Source organism: Carcharhinus amblyrhynchos, chromosome 11 (genome assembly GCF_965287045.1).
Source record: "Carcharhinus amblyrhynchos chromosome 11, sCarAmb.v2.hapA, whole genome shotgun sequence".
Lineage (NCBI taxonomy): Eukaryota > Metazoa > Chordata > Chondrichthyes > Carcharhiniformes > Carcharhinidae > Carcharhinus > Carcharhinus amblyrhynchos.
The window spans coordinates 85,523,290-85,537,175 of record NC_137334.1 but is presented as its reverse complement, the minus strand read 5'-3'; the positions used below and the strand labels follow the sequence as shown (position 1 = coordinate 85,537,175).

General features: G+C 43.5%; 1 protein-coding gene across 1 annotated transcript in view; it reads right to left on the bottom strand.

Moving 5' to 3' along the window:
* LOC145350301 (contactin-associated protein-like 5) overlaps nt 1-13,886 on the bottom strand; it is a 1,016,709-nt gene that overhangs the window by 232,499 nt on the left and 770,324 nt on the right. Inside the window, exon 14 of the mRNA XM_080199494.1 lies at nt 77-233. Within this exon, the coding sequence (XP_080055620.1) occupies nt 77-233 (157 nt within the window). The remainder of the gene's footprint in view (nt 1-76; nt 234-13,886) is intronic.

Sequence of the window (13,886 nt, the reverse complement as noted above, 5' to 3'; positions counted from 1 at the left end):
GGAACTATGGACGAAAAATCTAAAACATTGGACTAACGCTGTTAAGATGCACTATCATCTCAAAATGTCACAGTACCATTCATCTCTGTCCGCATCGCAGTTGCAGTGATACTTGGTATCCAAGCAGCTCTCCTCCAATCCACAGGCACATTTTTGAACGCCTGGCGATGAACCTCCCCAGTATGTCTGCTTCTCATTGGTCCTCCCAATCCACCAGGTCAATGGCGCCCCATCTGGAAAAAAAGATAACACAGAACTTGACAGTGTATTCGGAATTTTAATGGACATGAAAAGACCTTATTTTTGAGGACAAAATCACTGTGTTAAAATAAAAATGAGATATCACAACGTGTTCATGTGTCTTTCCTCTGGACATGAGTTGCAAGCTGTGTATCATTAATCCTGCATAGAAACTTACTTCAAGCATGAAATGTACAGCCACTTAAGATCTTTAACAAGCAATTACAAGAAAATGGAATACCGCCAGACAGTGAAAATAAAAACAAAATGGTTGTGATTGTCACTGTATCAACAAACACGAAGCGATGAATGTTAAGAGGATTATCTTTGAATAGTTGGTTTAATGATGTTTGCCACAAGATTCCATGCAACTTCTCAACATTAAAAAAAAATTCAAATGTGATTCATCATCACTCAGTTCCCATCATCTCTGGGTCTTTATAATTACATAGCATTTAGCGTACTGAAACTTGCCATCTGACACATCTGGTTCAGTCCAGTGTCTGTGCTCCACACAAACATTGTCCCATCTCCTCCTAGCAGATTAACCTCTCATTTCGAACTTCCTTGTGTTTATTTAACTTCCCCTCAAAAACATCAATGCGGCAGCAAGTACCACCTTCTTATCGCTCTCTGCATGGATAAAACGTTTCTCCTGAATTCCCTATTCATAGAAATCCTCCAGTGCAGAAGAGGCCATTTCGCCCATCGAGTCTGCACTGACTCTCTGACAGAGTGTCTCGCCCAGGCCCTCTCTCCCATCCTATCCCTGTTACCCCACACATTTCCCATGCATGATCCATCTAACCTATACATTTTTAGACACTAAGGAGCATTTTACCATGGTCATTCCACCTAATCTGCACATCTTTGGATCATGGGAGGAAACCCACGCGGACATGAGTAGAATGTGCAAACTCCATGCAGATAGTCACCCAAGGTCAGAATTGAACACAGATCCCTGCCGCTATGAGACAGCAGTGCTAACCATTGTGTCATTGCGCCATCCCATCGGATTTATTCATGGCTAAGAATCACTGGACATGAATTCTCCAATAAGCGGAAACATCTTATAGAACATAGAACATTCCAGCACAGTACAGGTCCTTCGGCCCTCGATGTTGTGCCGAGCTATGTCCAAACCCAAGATCAAGCTATCCCACTCCCTATCATTCTGGTGTGCTCCATGTGCTTATCCAATAACTGCTTGAAAGTTCCTAAAATATCTGACTCCACTATCACAGCAGGCAGTGCATTCTACACCCTAACCACTCTCTGAGTAAAGAACCTACCTCGGACATCCCTCCTATATCTCCCACTATGAACCTTATAGTTATGCCCTCTAGTAACAGCTACATCCACACGAGGAAATAGTCTCTGCACGTCCACTCTATCTAACCCCCTCATCATCTTATAAACTTTTATTAAGTCACCACTCATCCTCCTCCACTCTAAAGAGAAAAGCCCCAGCTTCCTCAACCTTTCCTCATGAGACCTACAAACCAGGCAGCATCCTGGTAAATCTCCTCTGTACTTTCTCCAATGCTTCCACATCCTTCTTATAGTGAGGTGATCAGAACTGAACACTATGTTCCAAATGTGGTCTCACCAAGGTCCTGTACAGTTACAGCATTACCTCACGGCCCTTAAACTCAAACCCCTTGTTAATAAATGCTAACACACTATAAGATTTCTTCACGGCTCTATCCACTTGAGTGGCAACCTTCAGAGATCTGTGGATATGAACCCTAAGATCTCCCTGTTCCTTCACATTCCTCAGAATCCTGCCATTGACCCTGTAATCCGCATTCAAGTTTGTCCTACCAAAATGAATCACCTCACACTTATTAGGGCTAAACTCCAGTGTCATTTTTCAGTCCAGCTCTGCATCCTATCAATGTCTCTTTTCAGCCTACAAGAGTCCTCCACCTCCTCCACTACTCCACCAATCTTGATGTCATCAGCAAACTTACTAACCCACCCTTCAGCCCCCTCTTCCAAGTCATTGATAGAAATCACAAATAGCAGAGGACTCAGCATTGATCCCTGTGGTAAACTGCTGGTAACTGGCCTCCAGTCTGAAAATTTTCCTTCCACCAACACTCTCTGTCTCCTATGAGATAGCCATTTTCTTACCCAATCGGCCAAATTTCCTTCTATCCCACACTTCCTTACTTTTTTCATGGGCCTACCATAGGGAACCTTATCAAACACCTTCCTAAAATCCATGTGTACAACATCAATTTCTCTACTTTCATCTACACACTTAGTTACCTTCTCAAAGAATTCAATCAAATTTGTGAGGCAAGACTTACCCCATACAAGACTGTGCTGACTATCCCGGATTAAGCTGCATCTTTCCAAATGGTCGTAAATCCTATCCCTCAGGACCTTTTCCATTTACTTCAGTGGTTGGTAAGTTAGAGTAACTGTCCTATAATTACCAGGGTCATTCCTATTTCCTTTCTTGAAGAGAGGAACAGCATTTGCCACTCTCCAGTCCTCTGGCACAATCACGTTGGCCATTTTAGTTTATCCTATCAAAACCTCACTAATATTAAAGACCACTTGTAATAAATCAAGGGTGACTCGATGAGGCTTCAGAACACAAAAAGCAATGAATAAAGATACATTCAAATAGGGTCTTACAGAATAACTATGCAACTTTACTGTACTCCTCCCTGACTCCAACTGTCAATCTTCTTGACCCGGGATATGCATCCTCACACTCTACTGGCTCAGCTTCCCGCCTTGACACTCCAGAGGGTCTGATCTGACCACATGGCTCTGGGAAAGTGGCCCCCTTAAAAAGGCCACATTATCACACATATTTTTGGCCACCTCTCAATTTTTCTAAGTTCACCTTTTTCCTGCTAGTTATTACTGCTCAGTTCTGTATATCTTTATTACCTTCTCCAGAACTTCTACAGCCTTTTTCATTTCATGTACTGATTGTGCGGTTCCTGGTTTCTGGTACGTCTGGCCTATCTCATCTGGAGAGTCTTACCATGGTGCTTGCTTCATTTATTAATACCATGTATAAGATCGGTCATAGAGTAAGCATGTCTCCCATGAGTACAACTCCACAGCTTCTCCAGCACATGACTACTGATATCTCAATTACATTATGGTCTATGTCAATCATTACTATAACTATTCTTTTAACTCTATAAGTTTTGTAATAGGGAGAGCAAAACTGTGCACGTCATTCTAAGTAGTGTCAAAATAAGGTTCTGGAATTTTAAAATTAATTTGTGGGAAATGGGTGTTGCTGACTGGCTAGCATTTATTGCCCATCCCTAGTTGTCCATGGAGGGCAGCTGGGAGTTAACCATGTTGCAATGGCTCTGGAGTCACATGTAAACCAAACCAGGTAAGGACTGCAGATTTCCTTCCCTAAAGGACATTTGTGAACCAGCTGGGTTTTCTCACAATCCACATTGATTGCACAGTCATCAGTAGATTCTTAATCCCAGATATTTTATATTGAATTCAAATTCCACCATCTGCCGTGATGGGATTCAAAACCCGGATCCCCAGAATATTAGCTGAGTTTCTGGATTAATAGTCTAGTGATAGTAGCACAAGGTCATCGCCTTCCTGAACATAGCCTCGCTGCTTTTCAATTTTATTCTGTTAGAAATGATATTGTTTTCTCAACTTCATGATTTGAACAGTTTAACAAAAAGTCTTGCCTACTCTTTTTGTTGATTGGTGAAACAATTCAATGAACTTCAACACTCATGATGTTCCCCTTCGAAGGCACTCTTGGTTCTTTATTGCAGCGTGCCAAAGTGTCCACTCTCAGCGTCTCAGAAAATGGACGGATGGCCCACGATGTGCGACATGTAGAAGTCTACCCTTCGCTGATGCTCCAGCTCTGCAATTGAATTCTTTCTGGGACTATACGTTCCGCATTTCTAAAGAAACTGGGGTTGGAAGACCCGGCCAAAACACAGAGCAGCATCAGGGTGCAGTAAGCCTGAGCAAAGCATCAATCAGCTGATGACTGCAGCAGAAGGTTCGAGCCAATAATCTATGGTTGGTGTGAGAAGTTGAGAGATTCACATTGTTCTCTTTAGAGGTGAGGGAACTTTACCCGAGAAATTCAATGACATGTAACCATCCTATATAGTGACTGGATGGGACATGTTGGCAGTTTCATTGAATCATCAAGTGCAGAAAGAAGTCATTTAGACCTTCAAATCTGCACTGACAACAATCCCACCCAGGCCCTATCCCTGTAAAGCCATATATTTACCGTGCTAATCCCCTAACACTAAGGGACAATTTAGCGTGGCAAATCAACCTAGCCTGCACATCACTGGACTGGGGGGGGAAACCGGGGCACCTGGAGGAAACCCACACAGACATGGGGAGACCGTGCAAACTACACAGTAACCCAAGGCCAGAATTGAACCTAGAATCCTGGTGCTGTGAGGTGCAAGCCATTATGCCACCGTGCCGCCTACTTGTTACAGACTATGCTGAAAAAAGGCAAAATTCGTGGCATAGAGAAATAGGGGGGAATCCAATGTCTATTTATGGCCATCATTGTAAAATCAGGCTACCCTAAACGTAACCAGGCAAGTAGGTTCAGGGAAACATGGTTCTCATGAGACCTAACCATCACTAGCAAAAAAGTTAATTCATGACAGGATATGTGAATGTGTTTTCAGGGAGTAGAGGAGTGTTGGCCTCCTCTGTGTCCCCAGATTTGCAGACCAACTCCCCCCCCCCCCAACTCCCTCTCCACACCCCAACACTACAATTCATTGATCTCTATTTTCCCAATTATCCCAACTCCACCCCTGCTGATCACAACCTTGATTCTCTACCCAATTGCCATCTCCCCATTCCTCCCGTTCACTCTCTCCCCCTCTTCCAGTGGCCTCATTCTTCCACGACCTACTGGAGGCCCATTGCTAATCCGACAGTGGCTCCTAATGCAAATTCTCTTGACAGCAAGTATAATCATAGAACTACAGAAACTCTGCAATGTGGAAGGAGGTCATTCAGCCCATCAAATCTGCACCGACAACAATCCCTCCTAGGCCCTGTTCCCCCCATAACCCCATGTACTTGCCCCGCTAATCCCCTGTCACTAGGGTTAATTTAGCATGGTCAATCCACCTAACCTATGTATCTTTGGAGTGTGGGAGTAAACTGGAACATGCCAAGGAAGCCCATGCAGACACTGGGAGAGTGTGCAAACTCCACACAGACAGTGACCCGAGGTTGGAATTGAACCTGAGTGCCTGGTGCTGTGAGACAGCAGTGCTAACTACCGTGCCTTGTGGCCACCCAAGGTGGTTGCAGCTTCTGATGCAGTCGAGGCTTTTCACATTCTGGCATGCGTATCATTTCTCTTTACCCCACTCACAGGCTGGTTTGAACAAATTTCCAGGTCTTGCATCCAGCAATACTGCAAGTAATAAATTACCTGATGATTCCCTCGGTTTCCTTTGCATCTGATTTTAACAAAAGGAAAATCTACTGAGGCAGAACGTGCATTCAATCTCTTTGTGCACATCTCCACATAAAATATACAGTTGAGTTCTGATAGCTCTGTCCGTGGTAGCTAACTGACAATAGCATCAGAACAAATGTACCATGCTTATATGAAGGATTTATTTGGTCTATGTGCGTAAATGGCGTGAAAGGCATTTTGATAACAATTTTGAAAGAGTTTTTTTTTGGTCTTTCTTGTGAGAGTTCTTCATCTAGCCTCCTGGTGATAGTTTAATATTATTTATTTTGTTTTAAATTTTGCTGCCTAGGCTATTGTTAGTGAAACGGCATGTGTGAGTTGACAGAAGGAAACCCAGAACGTGGACACTTTCTCCTCGTGTATGATTGAAAAAGATCAATTGTTTGCTGGATATTTCAGCTTCCGAAGGACAGGCAGAAAACTGGTTGGCAGATAGCAAACAGAAAGTAGGAATAAATGGGTATTTTTCCAAATGGCAGCAGTGACTGGTGGGGTACCGCAAATATCAATGCTGGCATCCCAGCTATTCAATATGTACATTAATGATTTATTACTAACCTTATTGAGTTTTTTGAGAAAGTGACCAAAGAGGTGGATGGGGGTGAGGCAGTTGACGTGGAATATATGGATTTTAGTAAGGCGTTTGATAAGGTTCACCATGGAAGGCTTCCGCAGAAAATACAGATGTATGGGATTGGGGGTAATCTAGGTAATTGGATCAGGAATTGGCTAGCAGATAGGAGACAGAGGGTGGTGGTTGATGGTAAGTATTTGTCATGGAGTTCGGTTACGAGTGGTGTGCCTCAGGGATCTGTTTTGGGGCCACTGCTGTTTGTAATTTTTACTAATGATCTGGATGAGGGTATAGTTGGGTGGATTAGTAAATTTGCTGATGACACCAAAGTCGGAGGTGTGGTAGATAGTGAGGAAGGGTGTCATAGTTTGCAGGGAGACTTGGACAGGTTGCAGAGCTGGGCCGAGAGGTGGCAGATGGAGTTTAATGCGGAGAAGTGTGAGGTAATTCACTTTGGCAGGAATAACAGATGTGTCGAGTATAGGGCTAACGGGAGGACTCTGAATAGTGTGGATGAACAGAGGGATCTAGGTGTATGTGTACATAGATCCCTGAAAGTTGGGAATCAAGTAGATAAGGTTGTTAAGAAGGCATACAGTGTCTTGGCGTTTATTGGTAGGGGGATTGAATTTAGGAGTCGCAGCGTCATGTTGCAACTGTACACAACTCTGGTGCGGCCGCACTTGGAGTATTGTGTGCAGTTCTGGTCCCCACATTATAGGAAGGATGTGGAGGCTTTGAAGAGGGTGCAGAGGAGGTTTACCAGGATGTTGCCTGGTATGGAGGGGAGGTCCTATGAGGAGAGACTGAGGGATTTGGGGTTGTTTTCGTTGGAAAGAAGGTGGCTAAGAGGGGATCTTATTGAAACATATAAGATGATTAGAGGTTTAGATAGGGTGGACAGTGATAGCCTTTTTCCTCGGATGGAGAAAGCTAGCACGAGGGGGCATGGCTTTAAGTTAAGGGGGGGTTGTTATAGGACGGATGTCAGGGGTAGGTTCTTTACCCAGAGGGTGGTGAGGGATTGGAATGCCCTGCCTGCTGCAGTTGTAAATGCGCCTAGTTTGGGGGCGTTTAAGAGATCCGTGGATAGGTTTATGGATGGAAAGGGATTGGTTTAGGTTAGAGGGTCATTGTTTTTTAACTGGTCGACGCAACATCGTGGGCCGAAGGGCCTGTTCTGCGCTGTAATGTTCTATGTTCTATTATGTATATTATGTATGTATGTATGTTAATGGTTCTCACAAGGCTAAGGAAATTTGGCGAGTTTGCTATGACTCTCACCAACTTTCACAGTTGCACCATAGAAAGAGTTCTTCCTGGTCGAGTCACAGCTTGGTATGGCTCCTGCTCTGCCCAAGACTGCAAGAAGCTACAAAGGGTTGTGAATGAAACCCAGTCCATCATGCAAAACAGCCTCCCATTCATTAACTCTGCTTACAATTCCCACTGCCTTGGAAAAGCAGCCAGCATAATTAAGGACCCCACACACCCCAGACGCATTATCTTCGACCTTCTTCCATTGGGAAGAAGACACAAAAGTCTGAGGTCATGTACCAACCAACTCAACAACAGATTCTTCCCTGCTTCCATCAGATTTTTGAATGGACCCACCTCGCACGTTGTTCTTTGTCTATATCCTAGCTATGACTGTAATACTACATTCTGCACTCTCTCCTTTCCTTCTCCATGAACGGTATGCCTTGTCTGTGTAGTGCGCAAGAAACAATACTTATCACTCTATACCAATACATGCGACAATAATAAATCAAATCAAATCAAAAGATGATGGAACTAAATTTAATATCTCCAAATTTGCAGAAGACACAAAGCTGGGTGGGAGGGTGAGCTGTGAGGAGGATGGAAAGATCCTTTGGTGTGATTGGGGCAAGATGATTAAGTGGGCAATTGAATGGCAGATACAGCATAATGTGGATAATTGTGAGGTTATCCACTTTCAAAAACGGAAAGGCAGATTACTCTCTGAACGGCCATTCATTCGCAGAGGGGAACGTACAACAAGGCCTGGGTATCCTCGTGCACCAGTCGTTGAAGGTAAGCATGCGGGTGCAGCAGGCGGTAAAAAAGGCAAATGGTATGTTGGCTTTCATAACAAGAGGATTCAGTGCAGGAGCAGGGATGTCTTGATGCAATTGTATAGGACACACCTGGAATGTTGTGTGCAGTTTTGTCTCCTTATTTGAGGAAGAATGTTCTTGTTCTAGAGGGAGTACAACGAAAGTTTACAGACTGTTTCCTGGATTGACGGGACTGCTGTATAAGGGGAGATTGAGTCAGTTGGCATTATATCTGCTGGAGTTCAGAAGAATGAGGAGGAATCTCATAGAAAGCTGTAAAATTCTAACAGGATTAGGCAGGGTAGGTCAAGAAGGCCATTCCCAATGGTGGGGGTGTCCAGAATCAGGGGTTGCGGTCTTAGGAAAGAGGGTAGATCGTTTGTAACCGAGATGAGGAGAAATTTCTTTAACCATAGAGTGGTTAGCCTGTGGAATTCGCTGCCACTGGAAGTATTTCCTATTATGATGGTGATTACACTTCAACAGAATTCAATTGGATTTGAAGGTCTTTCAGAAGTACTGAGGTTGTGATGGGCACTATGTAAATGCATGAAAGGTCTCCAGCTCTGTAATTTGGCTGTTGCCAAAGCAAAACCAACTTTCGTAATGGGGAAAAGACAAGAAAAATAAGAAGAGCAAGAATATAAATTTCAGTGCGGTGACATAGTTGCAATCGGATGTGATTTTGATGTGCATTGTGATCACAGCAAAACTTTTTAAAGTTTAGTGTCACAAGTAGGTTTACATTAACACTGCAATGAAGTTACTATGAAAATCCCCTGGTCGCCACACTCTGGCACCTCTTTGGGTATCAGGATGGAGAAATTAGCTTGGCCGATGCACCTAACCAACACATCTTTCGTATTGTGAGAGAAAACCAGAGCACCCAGAGGAAATACACGTAGGCACAGGGAGAACATGCAGACTCCATACAGACAGTGACCCAAGCCAGGAATCGAACCTGGGTCCCTGGCACTGTGAAGCATCAGTGCTAAACACTGTGACACCATGCTGCTCCTCATCACATCACATCTGATCACATCATGGATATAATAAGAAGAATATACATAAGAATGGTCAATAATGAAAAGAGATGTCGTTAAATGAAGCCCACACGGTTTGCATATGCCTTCAATTGTACCTTGAACACTCATTTAGTTATTAACCCAATCTCCTGCTTGAGCCTGGGGCTTTTTGTAGGGACAATGGGTGGAATTCTCCGGCCATTCATGCCAGCGGGATTCTCTGGTACCTCTGCACTGCAGGGATTCTATGATTCAATATCAACCCACAACCGCCAATCCATAAAGACCTTCAAAACCAATCAAACAACAAACTCAAATCAAGCAAACCTTTCTGGACCTTGATGATTACTTTGAGGGAAGCATGCTTTGACAAAAAGGACAAGTGCAACAACCTCTGGGGTTGACATCAATGTGGCCAACAAAGAATCATAGAATCCCTACAGTGTAGAAGGAGGTCATTTGGCCGATCCCCGTAATCCCACTTATTTAGCCTGCTCGTTCCCCTGACACTAAGGGGCAATTTAGCATGGCCAATCCACCTAACCTGCACATCTTTGGAGTATGCGAGGAGACCGGAGCACTCAGAGGAAACCCACGCAAACAATGTGCAAACTCCGCACAAATAGTGACCTATGGCTGGAATTGAACCTGGGTCTCTGGCGCTGTGATGCAGTGTGCTAACCACTGTGCCATCTGACGACCCCTGGGCTGGTGAATGATGTGACAGTAGGCTTCCAGCATGTCACCACAGTTGAAAAGAATGATCCACGTGCACATTTTCCATATAAAGACATTGCACCCCTTCTGCAAATGGAACTTCAAGCAAAACTGAACACATAACTATGGCCACTGAGATCAAACTATTCACCACATTGTGAGTGAATGTGGCTGACATAAAAAGGTTGGAGGATTTAAGGCAAACCACTTCACAACACACAGTGTGATGTCTTGGCAGTTCAACTTCGATTTAGACTTGTAAAAATGCAACATGTCATACTCAAGAAGAGTCTGCGTCACAGAGTTCCACCTAATTTCTGTGTGTTGTCAAATTGATGATAGTCCAATATCAATATCTTATGGAGACAAGACGGTCGACATCTCCAAGGCAGGTGCTGGGGTAATAATTGTGGAAAGAGATATGAGATACAGTGGCTGGGAAAAGCAGGGAATCAAGGTCGGCCTTTTAGCCAGTCTGTCTCAGCACTCTGTCACCCCTCTTCTGGAGAGGGCAGGCCCAACTCCATCTCATATCCACCCCACCTTGGGGCCTTTCTACCAAGGCAGCTCGAGTGTGTCCAGCTCCCATTCACTGACTCTGTCTACACTTCCTACTGCCTCAGAAAAGCAGCCAGCATAATTAGGAATCCCACACACCCCGGCCGTTCTTTCAGCTTCTTCCATCATGAACAAGATACAAATGTCTGAAGCCACAGACTAACCGACTTGAGAATGGCTTCTTCCCTGTTGCCATCAGACTTTTGAATGGACCTATCTTGCATTAATTTTCTCTGCACCTTAGCTGTGACTGTAACACTATATTCTGCACTTGCTCCTTTCCTTCTCTATGAATGGTATGCCTTGTCTGTATGTCGCACAAGAAACAATACTTCTCACTGTATACTAATACATGTGACAATAATAAATCAAATCAAATCAATGGCTGCCAGCTCTCACTTCCCGCCTCTTTGCCAAAATTCTGGACTAGAGTTAACATTTCTGATCAATTTTATTAATTGTTCTCTTATTCCAAAAGTTGCCGAAGGCAATGGGCCACCTAAACAATCGATATCATAACTGAGGGAAGCGCAAAATATTTTTACCAGAAAGAAATATTCTACTTTTAATTTCCCTTAGATGTATAGCTACATTACAGGAGAAGCAATGGCCTAGTGGTATTAGCATGATACTATTACTCCAGAAGCTCAGCTAATGTTCTGGATACCCGGGTTTGAATCCCACCACACTGGATGGTAGAATTTGAATTCAATAAAAAATAGCTGAAATTAAGAATTTACTGGTGACCATGAAACCATTGTCAGAAAACCCCATCGTTAATGCCCTTTAGGGAAGGAAATCTGCCTTCCTTACCTAGCCTACATGTGACTCCAGGCCCACAGCAATGTTGTTGACTCTCAAATGGCCTAACAGGCCACTCAGTTTTAAGGGCAACTAGGGATGGGCAATAAATGATGGCCAGCCAGTGATGCCCATGTCCTACGAATAAATAAGAAAAAAATCTTTACATGGAGGCCGAAGATGCGTGGGTTAGGTTGATTGGCCATCCCATCTTGTGTCAGGGGGTAAGTATGAGGGGTTATGGGAATAGGGCTGAGGTGGGATTGTGATTGGTGCAGACTCAATGGGCCAAATGGCCTCCTTCTGCACTGTAGGGATTTGATGATTTTATGACTGAGCAAGAAACATTTGCTCAGTTAGTGGTTGACAGAGAACTTCCCCGATTACCTTTCAGTTATTATCCTCTCCTGACAATAGACCGCAACCCATTTGAAACTTCGTGACAAAAATAACAATTTTACGATCATCAGCTCAAACACAAAAACCAGATGATTAAAAAGAAAAAGCCCATTACATCAACCTGGTACTTGACATTCGACTCTGAATCAGATTAATCCATGCAAATATCTCTCTCATTGTTCTGGTTTCACTAATGTGCATTTGTGCTCAGGCACTTCACCTGCATTCCACTTCAGATAAACACATGCCTGTGCCAATTACAATTCTCATTCAAGCATGGTGTTCCTGCATTTTAATCATTTTCTTCCACTCCAAGTGTTTTGAATTTGAAGTCCCTTAATGATCCTTAAAAACATCTTGAATTGTGCTCTGATGACCATAATCTATTCGGACTATCACTTTACTTCCAGTTGTTATGATCAGAATGGGGGGTGCACAGTTTACCTCAGTCCTCTCCTCCATAAGTCATACCACAGAATTCATAGAATCCCTATAATGCAGAAAGAGGCCATTTGGCCCATCAAGTCTGCACCAACCACAATTCTACCCAGGCTCTATTTCCGTAGCCCCACATACTTACCCTGCTAATCCCCCTGAGACTAGGGTTATTTTAGCATTGCCAACCAACCTGACCCACACATCTTTGGACTGTTGGAGGAAACATAGATGATTGGGAGTTGGGGACCAAGTGTAGTGTGTCAAAATTCGCAGATGACCCTAAGATGGGCGGCAAAGCAAAGTGTGCAGAGGATGCTGGGAGTCTGCAAAGGGATAAAGATAATCTAAATGAGTGGGCAAGGGTCTGGCAGATGGAGTACAATGTTGGTAAATGTGAGGTCATCCATTTTGGTAGGAATAACAACAAAATGGGCTATTATTTAAATGGTAAAAAACTGCAGCATGCAGTGTCCTTCTGCAAGAATCACAAGGAATTGGTTTGCAGGTGCAGCAAGTAATTAAGAAGGCAGATGGAATTTTCTCCTTCATTGCTGGAGGGATGGAGTTTAAAAACAGTGATGTTATGTTGCAGCTGTCTAAGGTGCTGGTGAGGCCACACTTGGAGTACTGTGTACAGTTTTGGTCTTCTTACTTGAGAAAGGATATCCTGGCACTGGAGAGGATGAAGACGAGATTCACTCGGTTAATTCCAGAGTTGAAAGGGTTTGCTTGTGAGGAGAGATTGAGTAGTCTAGGACTATACTCATTGGAATTCAGAAGAATGAGGAGGGATCTTATAGAAACATATAAGATTATGAAGGGAATTGATAAGATAGAAGCAGGGAGGTTGTTTCCATGGGCAGGTGAAACTAGGGCCATGGCCTCAAAATAAGGGGGAACAGATTTAAGACTGAGTTGACGAGGAAATTCTTCACCAAAAGGATTGTGAATGTGTGGAATTCCCTGCCCAGTGAAGCAGTTGAGTCTACCTCATTGAATGTTTTTAAGGCAAAGACAGATGGATTTTTGGACTGTAAAGGAATTAAGGACTATGGTGAGCGGGCGAGTAAGTGGAGCTGAGTCCACAAAAAGATCAGCCATGATCTTATTGAATGGAAGAGCAGGCTTGAGGGGCCGGAAGGCCTACTCCTATTCCTAGTTCTTATGTAAACCCACACAGACACAGGGAGAATGTGCAAACTCCTCACAGACAGTGAACGAGACTGGAATTGAACGCAGGTTCCTGGCACTGTGAGGCAGCAGTGCTAACCACTGTGCCACCATACCACACAATTCGGTTAAAAATTAAATTCACTCACCAAAATGGTCAGTGGTTTACCCGCACTATCGTTAGACTCAGAATAAAATAGACTTCAACCCTGCTTCGTTCAAAAAAAACTTTGAATGATTGATTATTATGTAACATTTTTTAAATAAAAAGGAAGTTGTAAGAACTGATTAACATAATCTGGAGGTGTAACTACTTATACCTTTCAGAATACCCAAGTGCATACGCAAAGCAGCAAAGCATGGATAAGGTATCTGCAAAGATGGGTGATTGAAGA